The sequence below is a fragment of the Adiantum capillus-veneris genome, chromosome 2 (assembly GCF_014529385.1).
Source record: "Adiantum capillus-veneris isolate H3 chromosome 2, ASM1452938v2, whole genome shotgun sequence".
NCBI classification, from domain to species: Eukaryota; Viridiplantae; Streptophyta; class Polypodiopsida; order Polypodiales; family Pteridaceae; genus Adiantum; species Adiantum capillus-veneris.
This window is the reverse complement of record NC_140932.1, coordinates 31,387,090-31,412,124: the sequence shown is the minus strand read 5'-3', so window position 1 is coordinate 31,412,124 and position 25,035 is coordinate 31,387,090. Positions and strand designations below refer to the sequence as shown.

Genomic DNA, 25,035 nt, shown 5'->3' with positions numbered 1-25,035 from the left:
GAGTGTCATTTTCTTCCACTGCCAATCAAATGGCTGTTTCTTTTATTGGCAATATTTCCATGCACGAATTATAGTAGGCTCCATGGGAACAAATCATCAATGACTGTTTTACGGTATGAGCAGCTGAGAGCCCTTGGTGAAGAACATAAATATTGGGAGTATACAAATTAAGTAAGAATAATTTATATATTTTATGTTCAACCTTGTTAAAGGGAATAGATGGATAAAATAGCCCATCAAGTGCTAAAACAGCCACCATTAAACAAAGAATCTTACTGAAAGTTTAGACGTCTCATTTGCGGTCTTTGCAAAATGTTTCCATTTGCTCATATGAGATCTTTCTTCACAAGTTCCTCGAAGAATAATGCAAGTACTTCCATAATGTAAGTACTCCCTCTCCCTCTCTCTCTCTCTCTCACTCACACACACACACACACACACACACACACACACACACACACACACACACACTCACATAAACCCCAGGAGCTCGAACACCACTCGCAAACTTTAGCACAACACCGGAGTGCAAAACAATAAAAGGGCACCAAAATTGCAAAGTGAATTTTAAATGAGACCAACATTGCAACGAACCATGTTATGAAGTGAACAATACAAGGAATCATGCGAATATCCTCACAACAAGCCTGAGGGTCCTCATGTATTCAAATAGGACGTCCCTAGTACATCCACGTAGCACTTGTGGGACATGTGCTATTGTGGAGTCATCCAACAACACTTCATCATCTCCATCTGCTATCTCGTGCACTCTGAAGTCCACCCATATGTTGTGCAAGACACAACATGCCACAATTAACTTTGGTAGAAACTCAACATCTAGGTTTCGAACGCGTTGTAGAAGGTAGCCCCATATTTTCTTGAGGCGGTCGAATGTGCGGTCTACAATGATACGTGTGCTTGAGAGCTTGTAATTGAAATTTTGTTGTTGTGCTTCATTCTCCATGACTGGAAACGGAATCACCAACCACGGTATAGGTATCCTCCATCGCTGATGATGAACTCTCTTAGGTGATGACGACCAAAGGTGATAGCGGGGCCATTGAAGATGGCATTGGATTGTGCCTTGGTATAGATAGAGGAGTTTCTGAGAACTCGGATATCGTTGCACATCCCTAGCATCCTGCACATGATGTCTAAGAAATGCATGTCGCTATCTACAATACTCTGTAGTGTCATTGAGTAGTTGTGATCCCTATCATACCAATGGGTGTGTGCCTCACCTATCCGTAGCTCCATGTTGATGTGCGTAGCATCGATTGCACCGCAACAATTTGGAATTCCCTGTTACTCCTCAAAGCCGTCCTTTAGAGCTTGCCAACCTTGTGGAGTCCTAGGTCAACATATGATTGAGTGTTTGTGTTTCAATATTGCAGACAAAAATTGGTGTAGCACTCAACACACTGTATATTGCCCAACACCAAAAAGGTTGGCCATGTTGTGCAGTGGACCACCCACACCCAACAAATGTAGTGATATTGCCACCTTCTTGCGCACAGACAGTGAACGTGTTAGACCAGGGGAACGAGAACCTAGGAGTCCACCACCCAACCACCCACTATATAGCATGGCCCCTGGCCCTTTGCCCTAGTTGGACTCCCTTTCCACACTCCCTAGCCCGGCCTTGCCCTTGTCTAGTCTGGCCTTGCCGGTGTCCTGACATTACTCCCCCTTAAGAAGAGTTTTCGTCCTCGAAAACAAAAGTGGGAAACTTCTTCTTAAGAACACTAATGTTTTCCCAAGTGGCATCCTTCATGGATCCAACTGTTTGGTTGAACGGAACACGGTTGAATGAAACCAAGAGTAACATCTTGATTTTCCACATTGTTGTCCATTTGCAACCAGCTTGTGTTACCGATTCCTATCCTATCATTGTGTGTAGACTCCATTTAGAACACACATGAGTATTCAAAACAAGTTATCACACAAAGATGTACCCTAAAGAGTACCTCTTTTCACTTTCCATGAAAGTAACTTGCTAACATACTCATCAGCCAAGTTTAAGTCCTTGACTTGTTTTCCAATTTCAGCAGTAAACAACCCCACCATCACTAGTGTTCAAGGTTGAGAACTTGATTTATACATGAAGATACTACACCTAGTCGCAACCATGCTTTAACTTTATAAGCAAACTCCAAGTAGAGCAATAAATGCTTACTAATTGGATTGCGTGGTGCTAATGTACGCACTTGCATATCCTTTTAGCACAAGATTACAATTTGTAATTTTCTTATCCCCTTGGATAACTGGCAGTACTGAGGTGTTTTTTTCCCCCCACGGTTTACAAACAGTCTTTCCAGATGGCTGGTAAACGGGGATCACAATATCGTACCACATTGCTGAGGAATCAACAATTGGATGAATAACCATCGTGGTTAATTTGAAAGATTTACAAGCACCCAAACCGAGCCATGATCTCTATTGGTGATTGGTAGACCAAAAAGTAAACTCATTGAGATACTGCACATAGAGTGCAAAAATGCTTCATAAGCAACAACTTGAGGAATATACATGCCATTCCAAATCAGCCTTTGCTAAACACTAGGGCCCATAACACATAGTGTGCATGCATTTAGCAAAAAACAGATCCGAACTGTATGTCCATGGTGATCCTTGCCAATACTTAGGACAAATGTGATGCGTCTAGCACACATTAAAAAGGAATGGAAATAGTGATGAAAGAAACTAAATATTTTCAATTGCAATCGTGTGCAAGCCTTGCTGAGACGTCTGAACCATAATAGAAGGTGGAACATGAATCACTTCTAGGTACAAACAATGAAACTTTTTCATTAACAACTTAGAGCTTTGCTATATGTATAAACAACCATCTGTAATGTTGTTTAGTAGTACTTGTTCATGAACAAGTCATTCTAAGTATTCGACAATTTTTGGCCATGAAATTGCTCCTGATACGTCGTGCTGAAAATGGTCTAGAAAACAGATGTGACCAGCACCTAGGAGCTTTGTCGTGACACATATTTGAAATAGTGGACGCCAGTGTCAGTCCCAGAGACTCATATTCGCCACATGTGGAATATGTCCCAACTAAGGATGTCTGAAAAAAGAACATCCTACAAGTACAAGATGTACTTGTGTGTGGAGGTAACTTTAAACACTCTGCGACAAGAGTGAGAGGACCCTCATTCATTGCTCCACACTCGCTAAACCGAACTCCTTGAGTCCCTAGACCATGTTGTATCCCATGTGACAACATGTGCCAAATTGAATCCTACAAGTGGATTCATAACAGCATAATGTACATTGGACACTACAGCCCAAAATACTTGTTTCGACACGCCCTTGGCATGGCCCTGAAATATTCAAGCGTATTTAAACAACTTGAAAAAACCAAGCAATGCATACTAAAAACTGGAATAGCACCAAATCAATAGATGCATACCTGGAGATTGAATTGAATGTTCACTTACCCGCATTCAAATACAGAGGAATACATCGTCCACGTGTGAAAGAACAAGCAACATTGCACCGAAAACCCTAGATGTTGCCTTTGCAATACAAACCCTTTGATTAGAATCTACGTAGTCAAACCCTTTGATAAGACCCTTTGTAGAAACTGCTTGATTAGCAGGTAACGGTAACCAACATAGTCAACAGTGTACAGAATGATTGGAATCAACTTGAGAAGGTGAATTCGTCTGCTATCGCGTGGTATAGTGCGGACTTCTTTCCTTGAAAGTATAACGAGAATAGATCAACTGTGATCCTCCATGACTATGGGGTGATTTAGTAAGCACCCGCGGGGCTTACCCCAAAACAATGCGTCCATAGACACTCATAGTGCTAACGAGAGAGTAGGAAATCCACACACGTGGAAAGTCTAGCTCTTATGGACAACCATGCTATCGCAATGGTATGTTGCATCTAAAATCCATGGTAGAAATCAGCTGAGTTGAGTTTATGGTTATTAAAAACTCGACGCGAGTGTCGCACTGAAACTATGTCGTGCAAAAATGACACCATAAACATCCGTAATGACAAGACTCCTGCTTGTCCATTAACGTCATTGTGTAGTCTAGTGGGTAGATCTGTTCGATCTTAAGAACAATCCCCAAGGAATGCCAACCGTTGGGTCATACCCGAGATCTGACAATGACTCTTAATCAGCGTGTGTGGCACATAGCCCTTATGGCAATTAGTGTTCAATCAAGGAAACAATGAAGACTAATGTAGAGGGCGTCTTGCCCAATTTCTAACTGAGAGTTAGAGCACCTTGGCTCATGCTAACTCCCAAACAAAACATGTATCAAAAACTGCGTAGAAATTTTTTATTATTCATGGAGAGAAAGAAGAAAGAGAGAGAGAGAGAGAATGCTGGGCTGATGAACTTTCCTTAAGTGACGAGTTTGTATATCTTGTGCCCAATGTGTTTGCTCTGCCGCATCTGATACCTGACGTGCAACTTATCCTATAAGCATGCAACAATTTGCATGTATAACTTCTCTCATCAAGAGAGGGAACAAAAAACTCAAGCCATAGCTTGACCCACTTACCCTGTATGGGGTCGTGACTTGACAAAAATGACTTAATAGGGCACTTTGCCTATGAAATAAGTCCTAGATTTAGGTTCCATTTAGTGGTATTGTGCGTTGACAGCAACCACAAATTTAAACTATCCATAACTTAGTTTGTCCGTGATAGAGTGTCGGGTGTGATAGCGGAAGTGTAATCTCTGAAGTGGTGGAATTCATGCCACCTGGTGAGCATGCCTTGCATACATATTTTTAAGCCCTTGGCGAGAGTGATGGCCTCAAACGTGAGAGCGCAAACCATAAGTGCCTTGCATAGTTTAAACTAGTAGGGATTCTGTGAGCTGAGACTCCCTATTTTTCCAGTTTCTTAAACTTGTGTGCCAATGCCTTTGATGCCAAGTCATTGGGCAGTACCTCGGCACAAGGAAGAAGCCTTGCTTCATATAAAATTGTCAAAGCACCTTGCTTTGCACAAAAGCAATAGTTTCCAATCAAAGATGTAAACATGAAAAAATAAGAAGATTGTAACATTGGCTAACCTAGTCGTTGCTGTAACCAGTTGGCCCGATATTCCGTGGAAGAAAAATCGCTTAAAAATGGCGCATAGCCATATTTGCTGCACAAGTCGGGTCTGTCGTATGTACAACTACGTTCCTTGTATCATATACGCCCGCCTGTTTCTAATGGAATAACCTACTGGAATATTGTCAAGTCCGTCCTAAGTTTGTATGCTCATAGCATAGGGCGAACATGTAAGTCTTGTCTTTGCATGATACTTTGCAGTAGACCCACTTTGGATGCTACCATGCCTCAGAGCTACAGATACTCGTGCTCATAGGCAAATGTTATAGTAAAAGAAAGTCGACCTTGTCGAGCAGCCACAAATGATTGACCTTGTCGAATTGTACAATGTATTGAAAAGCAAAAATTAAAAATAAAAATTTCTTGCAAAGTATGTACCTCGTACCTGCTGCGCTTGATTACGAAGACGAAGCCTTGCTCCAGTGATGTCGAGAGAACAAGCCCTAACAATTTGCATGACAGCTTCTTGAAATAGTCATTAATGGTTGGTCTTGTCAAACATCTGCTGCCTCCTTTCATCAAGAATAGCAACAGACTGTGTCGATCTCCATGAGATTCTCTAGCACTACCATTCCCTAACCTTTGCCAGGCATGGATAGAAGCCTTCCTGTGAAACGAGATCATTTCTCACTCAAGCCTTGCTTGATTTTGGTCGTCAAACCCATCATTGGTCTTCGGACAACCACAGTTTGCTAAACACAACCCTCGGCATGATCCAACCGTGTGGGGTTATCATGCCTTGGATAAACCATGCGTGCAAGCAAATTTGATAACAACACGGTTCACACAAGCCTTTCTCGTGGCGTGATGCAGCATGTTCTTGAGGAAAACAAAGCGGTATTGAAATCTTCTATTTACCTCGTATTGTTTATCTGCTAAATGCCTTCGAGGAATTTGTTGTATCGGCCACAGTGCCTACGTTTTCGAGCATCCTTCATACCGAAAGTGCCCCATACCAAAAGACATGGCGTTAGCATCGACAGTTTGTCGGATGTCCTCGAGCTGGTACATGCTGCAAGGCTGTGCTTTGCATGTTGTGCATGATTGTGGATACTCCGCATGGTCCGTGTTAAGCTGTTCACCACCGGCTGAGTTCTTTCAAGGTAAACTCGACAAGATCTATGGTTGATTAGAGTGTGCCTCCATAGTCCGACCTGCATGCCCTTGGTTGTAAGCCCTTGCATGGAACGAGTATGGTGTTTTTTTTTAATCGATGCCATGGCCACTGTTGACGCTGATTTTCTGCAACATCAGCTCCATCTCCGCTGGCGACCATGAATTTCTGCACCGTGTGCTCAACCAAAAACGACAGCGGCAAGGATTTCCATTTCGTACCATGGGAGGGCCCACTTAGGGTGTCCCTAGGGTCGCCCGTGGGCGGCCGCATGCAAAAAAAAACAAAAAAAAGACTAAACGCAAAACTTACCGATGGCGGCCTCCTGCGCTGAGCAGGTAAGGCTGGCTTTCGCCTGCTGTGTTGCTCCCCCAGCCTCGCGCCCATTACGGGTTTTCTTCAGCAGCTCAGCGTAGAGCCAGAGACCCCATCTGCGCTCAAGATGGTGGAGGTCGACTCCTGCGTACAGGAGGCGGTTCCTGCTTCTCCTTCCCGGCTTAGAGTCGCTGCACTCTCTCTCTCTCTCTCTCTCTCTCTCTCTCTCTCTCTCTCTCTCTCTCTCTCTCTCTCCATCAATCGGGAAAAATGTGTCTCAGCTTAATATCGTGCCGTTTTCAATTTCAAAAATGTCGATTGAGGGCAAGGGGAAAGGAACAAATTCCGATCCAAAATAGAGAAAAATAGTGTAAAAAACTGAAGAAAATTACCTAGTTATTAGAAAGTTCTTTTTGACAAAATCGAGGAAAGGAATTTTGCATGTTTGGATAAATGATTTTTCCTGAGCACTGGAATTCGTCTCTCTCTCTCTCTCTTTCTCTCTCTCTCTCCATGAAAGCACTGGAAGCAGTCTTCGGGAAAAATGTGTCTCAGCTTAATATCGTGCCGTTTTTAACTTCAAAAATTCCGGTGGAGGGCAAGGGGAAAGGGAGAAATTTCGCCCCAAAATAGAGAAAAATAGTGTAAAAACATGAAGAAATGACCTAATTTTAAAAAATTTTCTCTTGACAAAATTGAGAAAAAGAATTTTGCATGTTTGGAAAAATGATTTTTCGCGAGCACTGACTGGAAGTCGTCTCTCTCTCTCTCTCTTTCTCTCATGCACAGATACCAACGCAGACAGTTGGAAGTCATCGCCGGCAGGGACAGACGGGTTGCTCTCTCTCCCTCTCTCTTTCTCTCTCTCTCTCTCTCTCTCTCTCTCTCTCTCTCCATCAAAACATTGGAAGCAGTCTTCGAAAAAAGTATCGTGCCGTTTTCAATTTCAAAAATGTCGATTGAGGGCAAGGGGAAAGGGACAAATTCCGACCCAAAATAGAGAAAAATAGTGTAAAAAACCGAAGAAAATTACCTAATTTTAAAAAAGTTCCTCTTGACAAAAAGAAATTTGCATGTTTGGATAAATGATTTTTCCCGAGCTCTGGAATTCGTCTCCACCTCTCTCTCTCTCTCTCTCTCTCTATCTATGCCAGACACAATCGGCGTCTCTGTCTCTCTCTCACACACACACTCCCGACTCCCGACTCCCGAGTCTTCAACGGGCAGCGCCAACACAACTTTCCAAGCACACACACACACGGGCCTGGAGCATTCAGTGACGACCGTCTCTCTCTCTCTCTCTCTCCGCACACTGCACAGTGACAATATCTCCCTGTGTTGCCGGGTTTGCAGGCGCCATTGGTCGGAGCAGCAAATTTTGACACGTGGCATTGGAAAAGAGTCTCCTTAATATATAGTATATAGTATATATTGTATAGTATAGAAGTATAGATATAGCCAGATAGATAGATAGACTAGTATAGATTAGCCTTTGACCCGGCCACACGTTGGTAAGCTTTTTCATGGCGGCTCTCAAGCTTCGACAGCGAGACCTCTAAAGTTCCCGCCCTCTGTGTGCAAGTTGGAGCTACACCCACCATCATTTGCAGCCATGTCGACTCTCACCATCAACCCGCAGGAGCCCAACATGAAAGCCTTACTCTCATCTCTTCACTCTGCTCACATCCAGCATGTCACAGATTTGATCTCCTACCTTCATGCAGCCGCTCTTGGTAATCCTCTCCGTTTCCGTCAGAGGGCTGAGCTGGTTACGCTTGCGCAGATGCTTAACGATGCCGCCGATGGTAAGCCACTAGACACATCCAATCCTCCCACACCACACCTGCTCTGTGGCCATGAGATAGAGCAGGTGGTCTCTATCCAGATGTTGAAGTCTTCTCTTGACCTTCTTCCCGACCAGTCTGAAGACCCCCTGGCGGATTTTGTCGCACAACTGTTTAGTCGGCTTAGATCCGATTACGCCGATGCATGGTTCTTGCACGATGAGGAACAAGACAAGGACCTTTCATTTCATGCTTGGGCTCTGAGGTTAGTGGAAGTTATTGACATGATAGTAGCGGGCAAACCCATTTCAGTTACAGAACACAAGCAACTCCTGACAGGTCTCATCAAAACAATGGATGATCTCCTCACAGACATTAACCACAACTCCTTGCTCAACCGGAGCTCTGACAAGGACCACAGTAATGTTGCTGAGGAAGGCTATCCTGAGGAACATGAGGATGTATTGCGTCAGCTCGCAGTTGCATTTTTTGACAGGCTGTCACAAGGTCATCTGACACTTGAGTCTGAACATCAGCGTGTGCTGGCTGCTTTAATGACAAAGAGTTCGCAACAAAGAGCAGATTTTGTAAAGAATTTGGACCTTCAACCTCCAACTTTCCTTCGATTGATCGACTGCAAAGCCTCTGTACAGCAAGGAAAGGTATGCGGTTTTGTCAAATGGTTGAGTCTTTCCCTACAATCTTAAATGAGCAGTGATGTTTGCTCGAATTAGTCTGCGTCGAATCACTGCCTTAGGCAGTAATCAAGAGTACAGTGAACAACTTCTCTTCAGCTCAATGATAAGCTCGTCTTGGTCACAGGTGATACTCGTTGATTGGTCTGAGGAGGTGGGTTACACTGCTGTGTCACATACATATGGCATGGCAGTGTATGAAGTTTTTAATTGCCCTTGTGCCTCAGAGTATCGTGGAACATTTCGGCCGAGATGCAACCCTGCTCTTAATTGCTCTACCATAGGGGGCCAACAGGTTGGAGAAAGTTTAGATGTCAAATCCGAGCTGTGTACCACACACAAGAACGCAATGGGTGACATCTTGAGAATGTGTGAGATTCTGCTGCAGAACCGCATGCTTACAAATTATGTCTGGCATGATGGGGTCTGCATTGCTCAGTTTGATGCATCGGAAGTAGAGGAGACCATCAAGCACATGGGTTGGATCTACGCTAACGCCTTTGAGACGATCATCTTTCTCCACTACATAGGGTCACCCATGGCACCGATAAGGCTCGATGGAGATTTGGTTGCTCGTTGGCACACGCGAGTCTGGACATTGCAAGAGGCGGTGCTATCTCAAAACCTGAGGTATTGTGTCCGCCTCGGCCACAACCTGGTTGGTGATGATGGGATCAGAAAGCGTGGGCAGACGTTTGCAGAATTCAAAGCGAATCTAGCCACATGGTATGAGGAAGAGACATCCACTGTGTGTGTTTTGGAGGAGAATAGGTTTTTGGCACTGTTGGTCATCTTGATGCAATCAATGCCGAAGAGCTGCTTGGATAGCAGGGCGGGATCGGGTGAGGGGCAATCAGAAGAGACCACGTTAGCTATGTCGGGGTTGGAAGAGCTTGTGGAACAAGATGGGTTTCTTTCAGTCCTGCTTGGCCCTTCACCCCCACCTGATCTACCTGAGCGGGCCAGCGAATGGCTAGAGACGTCCCCTTTAGGTGGATTGTTAAAAGATGCTGGTTTACTCAAGGTTTGGCGTGCTGGTGTGCATAACTTATATGAGGATGTGGTAACCAGAGCTATTCAAATGCCAGACTTGGAGAGCACTCTGGAGATTTGCAACAACAGAGATAGCAAACATGAGGGGGATCGTATCAACAGCATCCTTGCATTGGCGGAGGTGAAAGGCTTCACCGTTGACAAGGATGAGCACTTGGAAAAGAATACCATTGAATTCTTAAAAAGACAAGGGAAGAAAGGACTTGCCAGTGCCATTTTCTTGACGAATATCAGGGTGATGGTGGAAAAATACGATGATGACACAGGAGAAGAGGTCGACACAAATGAGAGAACGGAGAGAGTGATCTGGGCATATACCCGGAAAAGGGAGCACACTTGGGTGCCAAACTTGTCACTTCGTCTACAAGCACCGGAGATTGCAGTGATGGGGAGGCAGCTTTTGGATTTTTTGCTTGATGGCCTATTCACGAAGGACCACAGGCAGCAGCTGGAGAAGGTCAGCTTTGAAGTGATAGAAGATGACAACCTACAGTTGTCAGGCCCTTGGAGCATGGTGGTAGTGGGGCTGAGGTTTGTGAAAGAAAATGAGGATGGGCGTGCCACCCAGGCTGACAGCGGCAAGAATGACACAACACACGGCAATCAACAACATGAGCAGTGTGTTGAAGAGGGCATTCTGCCTTTGGAAGTCTTTCCCGAGGCTGGCAATACAGATGCTTTGATTGTCCGGGATCCTGTTTCATTAGACACATTAGGGCGTGCTGCCTTCCCTCTTGACATATCTGTTTCATTAGAGAGATTAGTTGCCTTCCCTCTTGACATATGTGAAGGTGTATTTCGTGGTACTGGAGGTCCCCTTATGCCAGATTGGGAGGATCGCTACTTCTATGTTCTAATGGATGACCCAATTCTAGCATTTGTTGCCTTCCCCAGCAACGACAACCCTCGTCCTTCAATGCGAGCTCTCCTGCTTGAATATGGAGACCTTGCCCATCCTGTAGCCAAGCTTGCCTCTTTGGTGGTGAACAGGGCATTTCAAGACCTGTTGCAAACCTCGAATATCCCCATCACGCTGGTTGATACTTTCGTTATTTGTTGAACGCTTTGTGATGAACAGGATTGCTTATATGTCCTACTGTATATCCATGCATATGTACTCTGTTCCAATAGAAACACATATACTCTATTCCTGGCTGAAAAGATACAACAAAATATGTTCATGTGGTACACACACATGCTCTGTTTTCTGGCTTAAATGGTTGTTTCCTGGTTATTGATAATAACAAAATATGTTGATGTTTTATGATTCCTTCTTTCTTTTATTCAGTATGTGAGAGAGAGAGAGAGAGAGAGAGAGAGAGAGAGAGGTGGGGTCCTAACCAACTTTCTCAGGGACCGTAGTCCGATTGAGGGTAGGTGCTTCTTATTGCACAACTTGGAAGAACAACTGTTCGTACTGAGAAGCTACGGAGTGCTTTTCACAAGACCAAGATTGCTGGGGAATGGGCTGATCCAATGGGATATGGTGTATGGCTACTATAGAAGAGGTCTAGGACTAAGTAAGTAGGGCGAACATAGTGACGGCTGAAAACTGATGGCACATTTGGTGCCTTGAAAACACAATTAGTGGAGATGAGCAAGTAGGTAATTAAGCTACCTTCAAGGCTGCATTACTATTCAATATAGCTGTCATTGCTGCCATTGTAGGAGCAGCTAAAGATATTGGAGGAGAGGATGTGAGAGCATGCAAGAGAGGATGTGAGAGTTGCATGCTCTCGAGACATAGCGGAATCTGAGGAGGCAGGAGACGACGAGGAAGGGAAGCTTCAGCATTTCTTATTTGGATGCTCATGATATTGTGTGTGAGAGAGAGAGAGAGAGAGAGAAGTGGAAGAAGAACTTCCACACACACACACACACACACACACACACACATATATATATATATATATATATATATATATGACGCTTCCCCCCCCTCGCCGCCTGCCTCGTAGCCCCTTGCTTGCTTAAGCTAGTAGGGGGGGTGCTAGCTTACCTCCATCAAGGAAAAGGAGGACACTTGTCACAATGCTCTCACACATGCTCGAGAGGAAGAAGGCCTCTCATTGGCTAGTGTAGTAGGGGGTCCAATGAGAGAGGAGCATGCTAAGATAGGGAATTCCGAACCCTGTGTGTGTGTGTGTATAGTTTGGGCATTCACTCATTCTCTCATACACTCTCATGCTCTCACACACACAAGCTACACACTCAAGGTGCAAGCTTCCTTATGTGGAGAATCCATGATGCCTTCATCAACAACTCATGCTCAATTGCAAGCTTATCTTCTCTACTCTCTATCATGCTATGTATGCTAGCTGCAAGAGAGAAGCTCTCTTGAAAGTAGAAGTATTAGAAGCCATACTTCTTTCTCATAAGATACTTCTTCTTCCTCTCAATCTTCCTTGATCCCCGCAGCTCTCTTCACCTTTCATAGTGTTTGAGGTCTTGGGATAGAGGTCCCACCAAGTTTAATGAAGAGGCACATGTGATTTTCCATATCCAAGTTTCCGAATCTCTTGTGAAGTACAAGGAGTGCTTGTAAAGATCTGTCTCTTCATGGGAGAAAGATTAATGCAAAGTCTCTTTGGAGGGGGGGACCGGCTCCAAATGAAATCCGGTCCTCAACTGTTGTCATGTGCAAATTGTTACAATTCTCTCACTTTTACTATTTGTGAATCTCTATCTCATTTGTGAAGATTGCAACCCCGCACTCTTTACACTAATTTCTGTTGTGCCTAAAAGGAATACTAGGCTAATTCTATGACATGCACCCGGATGGACTTCCTTCTTGATCCTACACTAGAACCTTTTGATGACCAGTTACTTCCTTTGGGGGACTTTGTTGCTAACACAATTGCACTAGTGACAACGAATATTCTCAATGCAAAGCAGAGTCATGTTACGGATGAGGAATTTATTGTAACACAAGCCAAGGTTGTTGCCAACTAAACTCTTATCCTCCCTGACTCACCTGGTTTGCACAAAGTTGATGATAACAAATCCTCTATCAACCTTGAAGCCACAACAACTATGGATGATAAGGATAAGCAACAAGAGGTAATTCTGGGTACCATGTACGTTGAGAATTCTACCTTTCTTCTTTCCATCCTCAATGTGGAAATTTCATTGACAAGCCTTGATTTGCAATATGGTATCTGCATACCAATTTTTGCCAATAATAGAGCATTCGATGTGGCATAAGCATGGCCATATAAGAATCTCTCTTGTGAGGGAAGCTCTCAACGTTAACACTTTGCATATAAAAACTTGCCAAGGTCCGCATGGATATCTTCAAAGCCGCCTGTAAAAGATTCCATCGGCTCCCTTTCTGCAAAGTTAGATGAAAAATATATGAAAGAAAAACACACCAAATTATGCATATAATGAAGCACCCTAAGAGGTCAAAGCATAAATGGTACAATTCAAAACATCTAAATAGAAGCAGAACATGTACACTTTTCAAGAAACCTAGATTGAGGCAAAGCCATGTCAAGCACCAACAAAGAAGCTGTATACACATTTTGTACCTTTGTAAACGCTTGCCATCTTGAGTTTGCTTAAAACCCATGATCTTCCCCTTCCAATGACGTGTCTGAGAAGCCATATGTTTGCTTGACACCTTGTGTAAACTCCATGAACTTGGATGCATTTTCATCCCACATAAATCATTTGTAGCATGATAGCAAGCGAAGAACTACTATCGTCTTGCATATTGTTGCAACTTATTGAGTCAATAAAACCCGCACGTTGACAAGCACCTAAAGCATCCATGAAAGCAATGCTACACACGCTGTGACAAAAATGAAGATTGGTTCATATACATAATTTTTATTAGTGCAAGGTAACGAGAAATGCTAAAAAATATATACTGCCACAAATCTCTACATGAAAGATGGAAACAAAAATCAATATGGTGAGTGAGAAAAGATACAAGAACATTGAAAATAGGAATGAAGCTCACTATTCTTACCAACACATATGCTGAAGAAGCCTAACAATCTTACCCAACAATGCTCCTATGTAAAATTTCCAAATGATGTGGATGAGTGAGGAGAGATCATTTCGGATCTAGATGAGGAACAAGGACCGAGGAAGGTGTTGATGAAGATACTCAAGAAGCAGCTACTGCTTCAGATCTATAACTTCATGTTGAGGTTTGAAGGTAAGGTTGAGTGATTAACCTAGATGAGGAAGAAGGACCAAAGAAGGTGTCGATGAGGATACTATAGAAGCAGTTGTGTTACAGATCTACAGCTTTCCATAGAGGTGTGAAGGTGAGACTGAGTGATCAATGGAGAAGGGAAGATATCATAGAAGTATTCAATACTGTAGATCTACAGCTTTTTGTAGAGGTGTGAAGGTGAGGCTGAGTGATTAATAGAGAAGGGAGGTTTCAAACCTCTGCTACAAAAGGTATTTGGAGGGAAAAGTGGGCTTAAAGAGGGAGATGTAGTTCTCATAGCTAGAGGGGAGAGAGAGTAGATGTAGCAGCCTTAGAGAGAGTAAATAGGAGAGAGAGAGAGTGTCAGCACGTATTTTGAAAGACCCCCTTTTAGGGAGGAAGGTGGGGGTAGTTAATAGCCTCTAGAAAGATAAAGAGTGGGTTTTTACACCAGCTTTATAAAAAAAGGTTCAATTTTTTTAATTTTCTCATTTTATTAGTAAAGAAAAGACCCCTCCATCTCTAGGCCTATAAGTTTGACCACTCACTTTTACAGCCAGCCACACCCACCATTTCAATCCACATGGCAGTCCCCCATTTTCTCATTCCTTAATCTGATTTTAAATCTCATGGAAAATAAAGAGGCCCTCTTTTATACCCCATTCCCTTCCTAATGACTCAACAAAGTGTTGACTCGGATAAGGCAAATAGATCTAGAGGCCTCACTCAACAACATGACTACAAATCTTGCCTCTACTCTTAACTTGGCACCCAAGACCAACTTTCCCCATCGTATGCACTCACGGAGCATGCTAGAGTCGGTACTATGCCCTAGAATTGATGATATGAGGATAAGTGTAGAGCACTGCAAAGTTGTCTCTGCACACAAAGAGCCTTAGGATCCATCACAGATACATGCATGGCCTTACACGTCAAAAACGACCTGCTTTTGAGGTAGCAGAGCAACTTGACATCTACCATCACTTTATGAGCAAAGATTGGCAGGTCTCATGGAGGAGATTCCAAGAGTCCTGCACATCCACACCCATAGATCATCTAGACAGATCAAGAGCTTATGGAGAGGGACTATACCATATACCCCACCAAACACCCATACCACATCCACAAGAGCCCAAGCCCACCATTGCCACTTTCTTGACCATAGATATGGTCGCACCAACCATACATCACCTCCAACATGGATAGGCCACAAATCATACCAGTTTACAGAGTGAGAACCTCATTTTTTCCCTAGCCAAACTAGCCCCAATCATTGCTCACCTATTCAATTGGGCACTTGCACATGGTCTCCCATCTGATTGGACCATGCAAACTAATGTGCCTATACACAAAGCTAGGGATATGCTTAATCCATGCAATTACATGACCATTATGATCAGCCACACCCTAGCCAAAGTAAATTGAGCAATACTAGAAGAAGAGTTGAGCTCCTATGAGTAGAGAGAGGGGATACAAGCATTGGATAGGCAATTTTGAGGTGGACTTCTCCACCATTGACCATCCTACCTTCACTCTAAGATTCCTGATTGATTAAGCTAGGGTATAGAAGGGGAGGCTGTATTGCTGCTTTGTAGAATTTTGCAAAGCAAATTGACATTGTGCCATGCAACACACTACTTCAACACCTATAATCATTGGTCTTACCACCAAAGATTATATGGGTCATACATGCAGTATTTGAGCAGCTTTTTTTGACCACCTACAGTTCTAGGGGAATGTCAAAGACCATTGCTAACACCATCGGCGTGAAGCAAGGTTGCTTGTTGTTGCCCACACTCTTCGGACTCTACATTGATGAGATGAAAGGTTTCCTAACTCAAAATGGTGAGGTGGCTATTGATGAAATTATCTTGGTATTTGAGTCTCTAGATGGCCTATAGCAACACCTTGAGATATTGGATGACTTTTGCCAAAGTTGGGGCTGATAGTGAACCTTGGTGATCCTCCACACCTCAAGGCATGGCAGAGTCCATGCCTAATCATTAAAGAGGTATATTATTCCAGCATCTTTGGTGGTTGGCCTCATAGAGATTTCCTCTCACCCAAGTGTGGTAGATTGGTTATGCCATGTTCCTCTTGAATAACAGGTCTTGAGTTCATTTTGAGTCCTCGTCGGATAGATCTTTAAGGTCTCTTGGGATGGTTTCCTACGACGTTAAAATTTTCTTCTTCTCAGGTGTGTGTGTGTGTGTGTGAATAAGAAGAGGAAAATGGTATAACCTTTCTATCACCCAAGTGTGGTAGATAAGTTATGCCATTTCCCTCTTGAATAACAGGCCTTGAGTTGAACTTGAGTCCTCATTGGATAGATCTTTAAGGTCTCTTGGGATGGTTTCCTAAGACATTAGAATTCTTTTCTTCTTCTTCTTCTCACGTACTTTCTCCTCATCAGTTAATTCCCTTTGCCTATATAGTGCTTTCTATATGGTGTAAGAAGTTGGGATCTATAATGCCCAAAGTAGAACATAGGCTATGTAAGTATGAAAGTAACCAACTTCATTGATAGAGGGAATCTTGGGGAATTTCTAAACACATCAAAGTCTGGATCTCTCTCAAGTAGTACTACTTTCGTCCTATTGGAAGTTATTGGGTATTGCCCCCACAAAAGGTGAAATTGTTTTGAAGAGCAAGATATGCATAAAACTGACACTAGTGAAACATGAGTGTAGTATATACATCATGTGTAATGAAAGCTTAAAACTTTTTGATCAATCCTCCATTTTTTCCTTCAGTCGTCTAGCCGTGCCTCCTAGGCCTAACCGCTTCGTTACTTAGCCATTTAGTCGCTTAATTAGGGCTAACTAGTTGATTAGGGCAAATCGATATTCATACTACTTAGAAATTATCAATTAGAGCTTTATGCTTAGGGCTAGCCGCTTAGTTAAACAACCTCTTTGGCGAAATGTTTAGGCTTACCTGATTTGTTATTTAGTTGATTGCCACTTAGGACTAGCTACTTAGGGTTTTTCGCTTAGGGCTAGCTAATTAGGTAAATTTCAGTCACTTAGCCGCTAAGGGCTAGTTGATGATAACCACTTAGGGTTTTTCGCTTAGGGCTAGCTAATTAGGTAAATTTCAGTCACTTAGCCGCTAAGGGCTAGTTGATGATAACCACTTATGGTATGTTTCTTAGGGTAAGTGGTTTGGTTGTTTCAATCCGCTTAGGGTTTAGATCTTAGGTAAGGCTAGTCGCTTATGTGTTTGTCCATACAAATATGTTTAAGGTTTAATTGTTAGGATATGTGTAAGGACATGGATCCTATGGGCAAGGCCACCGGCACGACCGGACAATGTGTACGCTAGGGGGAGGCTATAAGATAGCACGGTTGGGTGGAGACTGACACACGCATTACCGCCGCCCTTTCACTGGTATCAGAGCTATTTTTGGGAGGAGGCTAAAAGTGGCTTGCATGTGCGTGCGACGCCCTGCTTCTCTCCCACGTTCCGCAGAAAGCGAAGTCTCCACTGTGCAACAAAAAGAAGGCAGGCACAATTTCCTGTGCAAGCAGCGCGTGGAAAAACAGCGATAGCCGATCGCGACCGCCTCATCCACAATGACTAAGGCGGGCAACCAAGGCAAACTCGACCGACAACTCGACGACACCGAGGCTCCGAAGGCTTCTGTTGGCACCGATGGCTGCACGTGTAGGAAGGCACGCGTAACCCTTGCATGAAGGAGGGTTGGACCCACCCCATGAGGGTAAGAGACCAACACTTTACCATCAAGCTATTGGCTCTTGTTGTGTTTAACAAGGAAAGATAGTCTACTTGTGTTGAAAGGAAAACTAGAAGGAAATGGAAAGCTTCAAACTTCAAGGAAGTAGCTTCACTCTTTCTTTTCACTTCTTGGAAGAAGTCAAGTTTTTCTCCAAAAATTCTTTTTTCCTCAAGGAGGTAGCTTCAAAGTGAAGAAAAGCCTTTACAAAAACGACGAGTTTTTGTGAAGAATCATCAAAGGTGTTCTCACAACAAACGACAAAGTGCAGCACTCAAATTCTTGCAAGGCAAGGTTTGCATGCACGCAAATCGCGGAGTATACAAAAATACAAAGACTTCAATTTCTCAAGGTACAAGTTGTCTCTTTTTTTTCTCTCTCTTTGGAGTAGTGTGTGTTTACCATGGACAGTGAGGATATCCCACCTATACACATGTTTGATTTTGAGCACGTAGATAAAAATCAGGGCACCACGGGTGCTGCTGACACTAATATGCATGATGATGATGATCTAGGAGATCATGGGCTTGTAGATATGGCTTCTTTCAAGACTTTGGAACATCGCCAAAGCGTACTTGAAAGCAACCTCTATGCACTCAATGCAAATGTTACCACTCTTACAGAGTTACTTGTGAAATTTATGAATTTACAGACGACTCAAGGAGCCACAAGTGGCACAGTTCAAGGGAACCAAGATCGCACGACTCAAGGAGTCCAAGAGACAAGTGCTACAGAAAAGAAGACGGTAGAAATGCATTACTTAAGAATCACCATTCCTGAGTTTCACGGGGAAGAGCGTGATCGCAACAAGGATGCGGTCAATACATTCTTACACAATTGGAGTGATATTCATAGATTGAGACACACCCCGGATATAAAGACGGCTATGGAAACAAGTCTATCTCTTAAAGGTAAGGCCTATAAGTGGTGGATGACATTTCACCACTTACAGTCCAAGAGACAAGTGCTACAGAAAAGAAGAAGGTAGAAATGCATTACTTAAGAATATCACCATTCCTGAGTTTCACAGGGAAGAGCGTGATCGCAACAAGGATGCAGTCAATACATTCTTACACAAATGTAGTGATATTCATAGATTGAGACACACCCCGGATATAAAGACGGCTGTGGAAACAAGTTTATCTCTTAAAGGTAAGGCCTATAAGTGGTGGATGAAATTTCCAATAGATGCTCTTCCTCCGTCTTGGGCTGCGTTTCAAGCTTATTTCTCCAAAGAATTTTTGGACTCCAATGAAGAAGATAAGAATTGGTTAGCATGGGATGCATGCCGCATGTCTGGCCTCTCTCTCTCACACAATACCTTTCAAAGTATCGAAAAATCATATTAAAACTAGAAGGTCTAGATGAATTCCAAAAGTTACGGGGTTTTAATAGGGGTCTTGAAAAAGACTATCGTCTTCATGTTAAGACCCAACATCCAAAAACTTTGGAAGAAGCCATTAGTCATGCGCAAAAATATGATGATGACAAAGAGAGGAAAGGAAATTTTCCCTACTCTAAGAATACTTTTGCTAAGAGCAATGCGGCTAAGAGCCAACGGCGAGGTAGATCTCCCACACATTCCAAGAGGAATAAGAGACAATCTACCTCTCCACGTCCACAAGAGGCTAAGAAGACTAAGCAATCACGAGATACTCCGCGTGGGTCTCTTAGCAATGCTGATTTTGGGCGTACAAAGAAACACAATTTGTGTTTTAGATGTCTTTTGGACCAACATAACAAGAAAGATTGTCCTCTTTTGCAAGGCAAAGAAAAGGCCATGCACACGGTGCAACGCCTCACATTAGATTCATCTCCTAAATATTGTGCTGTAGAGGTTCTTCATATGGAAGAAAAACACAAGTGTTGTGTGCCTGCTTCAATGTGGCGGCCCACCTTTGGCCCCCATGATTTGATTTTCATGCATGGCACTATTAACGGACAACATGTTCGTATTTTAGTAGATGATGGTGCAACTCATAACTTCTTGAACTATAAGCTAGTCAAGAAATGAAGCTTACACAGACTCCCTGCTCTCACAAGTATGTGGTAGAGCAGATGTCTAGGAATGATAAAGAAGTATGGGACACGGTAGTTCAAGGGGTTGAGCTTATTGTTCAAGATCATACGATGACCCTTGACTTCAATGTTATGAACATGGACCGCGCTGATGTAGTTTTAGGACGAGAGTGGCTGCATGGTTTAGGAAACACATTGCACACTAGTTATGAACACAATTCCTTATCCTTTATGGACAATGGTAAACATGTGCTTTTGCTTGTTGAGAAAAACATACCATCTGAACCTCTTATATGTACGACTAAGCTTTCTATTTTTCACAAAGCAGATTTAATAGATGAAGTCTTTTTGTGTTATTACTTGTCTCCAAGTCTTGTGAATTCTCAAGAGCAAAGTGCGGTGAATTCTAGTAATGGTATACAAAGTGCAATGAATTCTAATGGTATGCAAAGTGCAATGAATCCTACTGATATAAAAAGTGTTAACAAATCTAACGAGCAAACTGCTCTCAATTTTAATTCTATAGAGCAACGTGCAACTGTTGTAAAACAAACATTACAGGAATTACAAGATTCTCCATCCTAGCGTAACTCTAGTTTAATTTCTCCTTTTGCATGGCAAAAGCTGACTAACTTACTCATGGAGTATAGTGTTGTGTTCTCAAGTGATTTACCACCGGGTTTACCCCCTACATGTGATGTGCAGCATGGCATAGATGTCTTTCCAGGCACTAAACCGGTGAGTAAACCACCTTATTGTATGAGTGCTAAAGAAGCCAAGGAGGTTGAAAGTCAGTTGGCTCACTACCGCGCTCATGGTTTCATTAGACCTAGCACTTCCCCTTGGGAATCACCAATTCTATTGGTTAAAAAAGAAAGATGGTACTATGCGCATGTGCGTAGATTATCGCGGATTAAATGCGATAACCATCAAGAACAAGTATCCTCTACCTCGAGTGGATGAATTGTTTGATCAACTCCACGGGGCAAGATACTATACTAAGATAGATCTTCGTTCAGGATACCACCAAGTACGTATCCTACTGCAAGATATCTCCAAAACTGCCTTTAGAACACGGTTCGGGCATTTTGAATTTTTGGTTATGCCTTTTGGTCTAACCAATGCTCCAACTCATGGATATTGTCTTACGTCCCTATCTTGGAAAATTTGTTGTGGTTTTCCTTGATGACATTCTCATTTACAGTAAGACTGAAGATAAACACATAGAACACTTACGATTAGTGTTCGAACTACTACGAGCTCACGCGCTGTATGCTAAGCAAAGCAAGTGCGATTTCTTTAAAACAAAGATACATTCCCTCGGTCATGTGATCTCTTATTCTGGCATCAAGATGGACACTGACAAGGTCGCTGCCTTTCTTCGATGGCCACATCCCAACACGGTTGAGGAGCTTCAAATATTTTTAGGCATGGCTAGATTTTATCGACAGTATATCCTTGACTATGCCAAATTCACTGTTCCTAGGACGTATCAACTTAAAGCAAAAAGTAAGACCTTTTCTTGGGAAGAAGCCTAAAAACGCAGTTTCGAACAGCTCAAGGTAGCTATAGCCACTGCTCCCATCCTAGCAATCGTCGACACACTTAAGCCGTTTGTGGTAGAGACTGATGCTAGTGATAAAGCCATTGGTGCGGTACTTCTCTAGGACGGAAGACCTATAGCCTTTAAAAGTAAAAAGCTAGATAGAGCTCAATAGAATTGTTCTATATATGAGAGAGAGCTCTATGCCCTAATTCATGCTTTACAAAAGTGGCGACACTATTTATATGGTGATGAGTTTGAAGTAGTTTTTGACCATGAGAGTATCAAATGGTTTACTACTCAAACAGACTTGAAGGGCCGTAAAGCTAGATGGGCAGAAATCCTTCAAAATTATGATTGTAAGCTACGATATTGCAAGGGGCTATATAATGTAGTAGCGGATTCACTAAGTCGGATGCCTCATATTAATTCACTTGCTTTCACGGAACTAAAGAGTGGATTTTTGGAGTCATTACGTGGCAAGTGTGCAAAAGATCAATCATATGCTAAAGTGTGGAGTGAAGTTTTAAAAAGGGATCCCTCACACTCGCATGTCTCTGAATAGCCATATCAACATGTCTCTGCACACGCAGATAGAAACTCCAACACATAGAGCTCCACCCCTACTCAAGAAGAGCTTAAGCGATGGAAGAATTTTTTCATTGATGATGGCTACTTACTCCACAAAAAATTATGTGTGCCAAAGGACTCAGACACTAGGCGCCAAATCTTATTTGAGTGTCACGATAGTCCAAGTGCTGGTCATCCTGGTATTCGTAAGACGTATGCCTTAGTTCGACGACAATTTTATTGGCCGGTCTTACATCATGATGTTCAAGAGTATGAACTAAACTGCCAAGAGTTCCAAGTTAATAAGGTAGAGCGCCTTAAGGTAGGTGTTCTTTTACATCCTTTAAAGATTCCACAAGGTAAGTGGGAGCGTAACTCTATGGATTTTGTTGTAGGACTACCTACTACAAATCGTGGCCATGATGCCATTTGGGTAATTGTAGACCGTCTCACAAAGATGGGTCGATTCATTCCCACTAAGACTACGGTTAAGACACCGGAATTAGCACGGCTATTTGTAGAGCATATATATAAACTCTACGGTCTTCCAGCTAGTATCATTAGTGACAGAGATCGGAAGTTCGATAATCACTTCTGGAGAGTTGTGTTTCAAAAGTTGGAAACTAAACTTAATCTAAGTACGACTGATCATCCAGAAACAGATGAGAAAGAGTTAATCAAATGCTAGAGGATATGCTACAAGCGTACGTTAGCAATAAGCAAACCAATTGGGAAGACTACTTACCTATATTGGAATTTGCTTATAATAGTTTAAAGCATGTGACTACAGGGTTTGGTCCATTTATGGTTTTGTATGGATTTCAACCTAGATCACCCATTATGGTGGGGTTGGCTAAGGAGAAGATACAACAAGCGAAGGATTTTCTCCAAGGCCATTTTGACATGTTTCGAGTTTCTGGACAGAATGTAAGCAAGCTCAAGATCGATATAAGAAGTACGCAGATGAGCATCGACGTCTTGCTACTTTCGAAGAAGGAGACAAGGTTTTCCTCAAAGTTCCGGAGCATTCAGAAAGTCGGAAGACGGGAAAAGTTGCTAAACTTTCACCACGCTATTGTGGACCGTTTACAATTTTCAAACATATAGGTCAAGTGGCCTATAAGTTAGCTCTTCCAGAGCACTCATGAGTTCATTCTATTTTTCATGTTAGCCGTTTACGAAAATAGCTAGGATAGAATGATAATGTCATTGACACAGGTGTATTGGTTGACCTTATTGCACTGCCAAGAATTCCTCATGAGCCCAAAAAGATTTTGGATTCTCATGAGCTGCGCACCAGACATCATGTCAGATGACTGGTGTTGGTAAAATGGCTAGATAGACTTGAAGAAGGTTCTACATGGGAGAATGTCTCCGCACTTAAGAAACATTTTCCTACATTGGTTTTCGAAGACGAAAACGATTCTCTAAGGGGGGGGGGGGTAATGTAAGGACATGGGTCCGATGGGCAAGGCCACCGGCACGGACGGACAGTGTGTACGCTAGGGAGAGGCATTAGGAAATTTCGGAGGTCATTTGGAGGGCCATATAAAAGAGAGAGAAAATAGAGCGCGTCCAATGAGCTTGAGGGCTACGTTAGGTAGGAAAATACATGGAAAGACTCAAGAAATAGGAAAACATTTTAAAAACTTTCACAAATCTAGGATTGTGGCATCGTAACTTCTTTGCTTTTACCGAGTTGTTAGGTGCATGTGTGGTCCCACTACTGATATTCTCTTTGGTCATTAATGTAATGGAGGGTGACCATTAAGCCCGCACAAGATATTGGAATTGTAAAACACTTTCCCTCCATTAGGATGCTTTCAGAGTGAATCTCCCTCCACTAAAGCTTTTCTCTCAGAGCAATGGCTTCCACGTCTTCCCGCCCAAGAAGCTCTAGGTGTTTATGGTCTCTCACACCAACTTGCAACACTTGCACTTTGCCTAGAAGGCCAAGTAGTAGCATATCATCAATTACAATATCAACTGCAATAAGTGCAGAGAACCAATGGGTTGGACAAAGGATAAACAAAGGTTCATGGGTCCTCATGCAACCAAGAAGAGCCAAGCTGTCTAGTGTTATCAATGTTTACTGCTCAGCATGGAAGGCTAGAGTGTTAGATTTCAAAGTTGAAATCGGCAAAAGATCAGTAAAGGAAGTTTTTGTTCAGCATGTATTTACCCATCCGGATGTGATAGCAAACGGTGGAAATGAGTCAGATATACATCAATCACGTTGCAATTGTAAGTATTCTTAACATCTCAAGTGCATTTGATTTGTCATTTCACTTATTGATACTCTCAGTTTAACTTTCGTTATATATTTTGCAACGTTTATCCCTCTTCTTATGAGCAATGGCTCCATTGTTCACATCTCAACTACATCAGATTTGTCATTTTCATTGATTGATACTCTTAGTTTAACTCTTGTTATATATTTTGTAGATGTTTATCCCTCTTCTTATGAGAAATGGGAGCTTGTGGAGTGCATAATAGGCCTCTTCATTGTTGTTCATGCCCACATTGGTTCTCTACAGTATTCAGGGAGAACCAGCAAAATCCTGGCTGATGAAGGAATATTTTTCTATGAGCACTTCTACCAACTTTTCCCAGGGAATAAGAATGGCATGTTGGTGAAAGTGCCTCTATCAACCAACTGGAACACTGTGGACTGGCTAGTTCCTGAGGAAACAATGGTGGAGGCAATGCGAAGTAAGCTCTACAAGGATATACAGAGGTCTCTACGTAGCTCTATTCCCACCAAACTGGTTAGAATTGCAAACTTTTATCCTGCTGCACTGTTCATAGATTTGTTTCATAACTACAATATACGTGTTACGAAAACTATGTTCATGTGCAAGTCATTTCAACAGTCATCTTGTGACAAACTTCTTGACAGAGGATGGTATGTAAAGGAAGAGATTGGCATACGGTGCGAGGTCATGCTT

At 42.7% G+C, this 25,035-nt stretch overlaps 1 protein-coding gene across 1 annotated transcript; it reads left to right on the top strand.

Annotated features, from left to right (window-relative positions):
- Positions 1-7,991: 7,991 nt before the first annotated feature.
- LOC147462589 (uncharacterized) lies at positions 7,992-11,155 on the top strand. Its single transcript, XM_086484411.1, has 2 exons — positions 7,992-8,968; positions 9,129-11,155. The coding sequence occupies exons 1-2, from the start codon at positions 8,135-8,137 to the stop codon at positions 11,112-11,114; spliced, it is 2,820 nt and encodes a 939-aa protein (XP_086340537.1). The 5' UTR covers positions 7,992-8,134; the 3' UTR covers positions 11,115-11,155.
- Positions 11,156-25,035: the final 13,880 nt, after the last annotated feature.

Excerpts from the sequence above, each read along its gene's own strand:
- LOC147462589 (XM_086484411.1), top strand. The coding sequence starts at position 8,135 with ATGTCGACTCTCACCATCAACCCGCAGGAGCCCAACATGAAAGCCTTA. Across the intron at positions 8,969-9,128 it reads CCTCTGTACAGCAAGGAAAG|GTGATACTCGTTGATTGGTC; the intron begins GTATGCGGTTTT and ends TCTTGGTCACAG.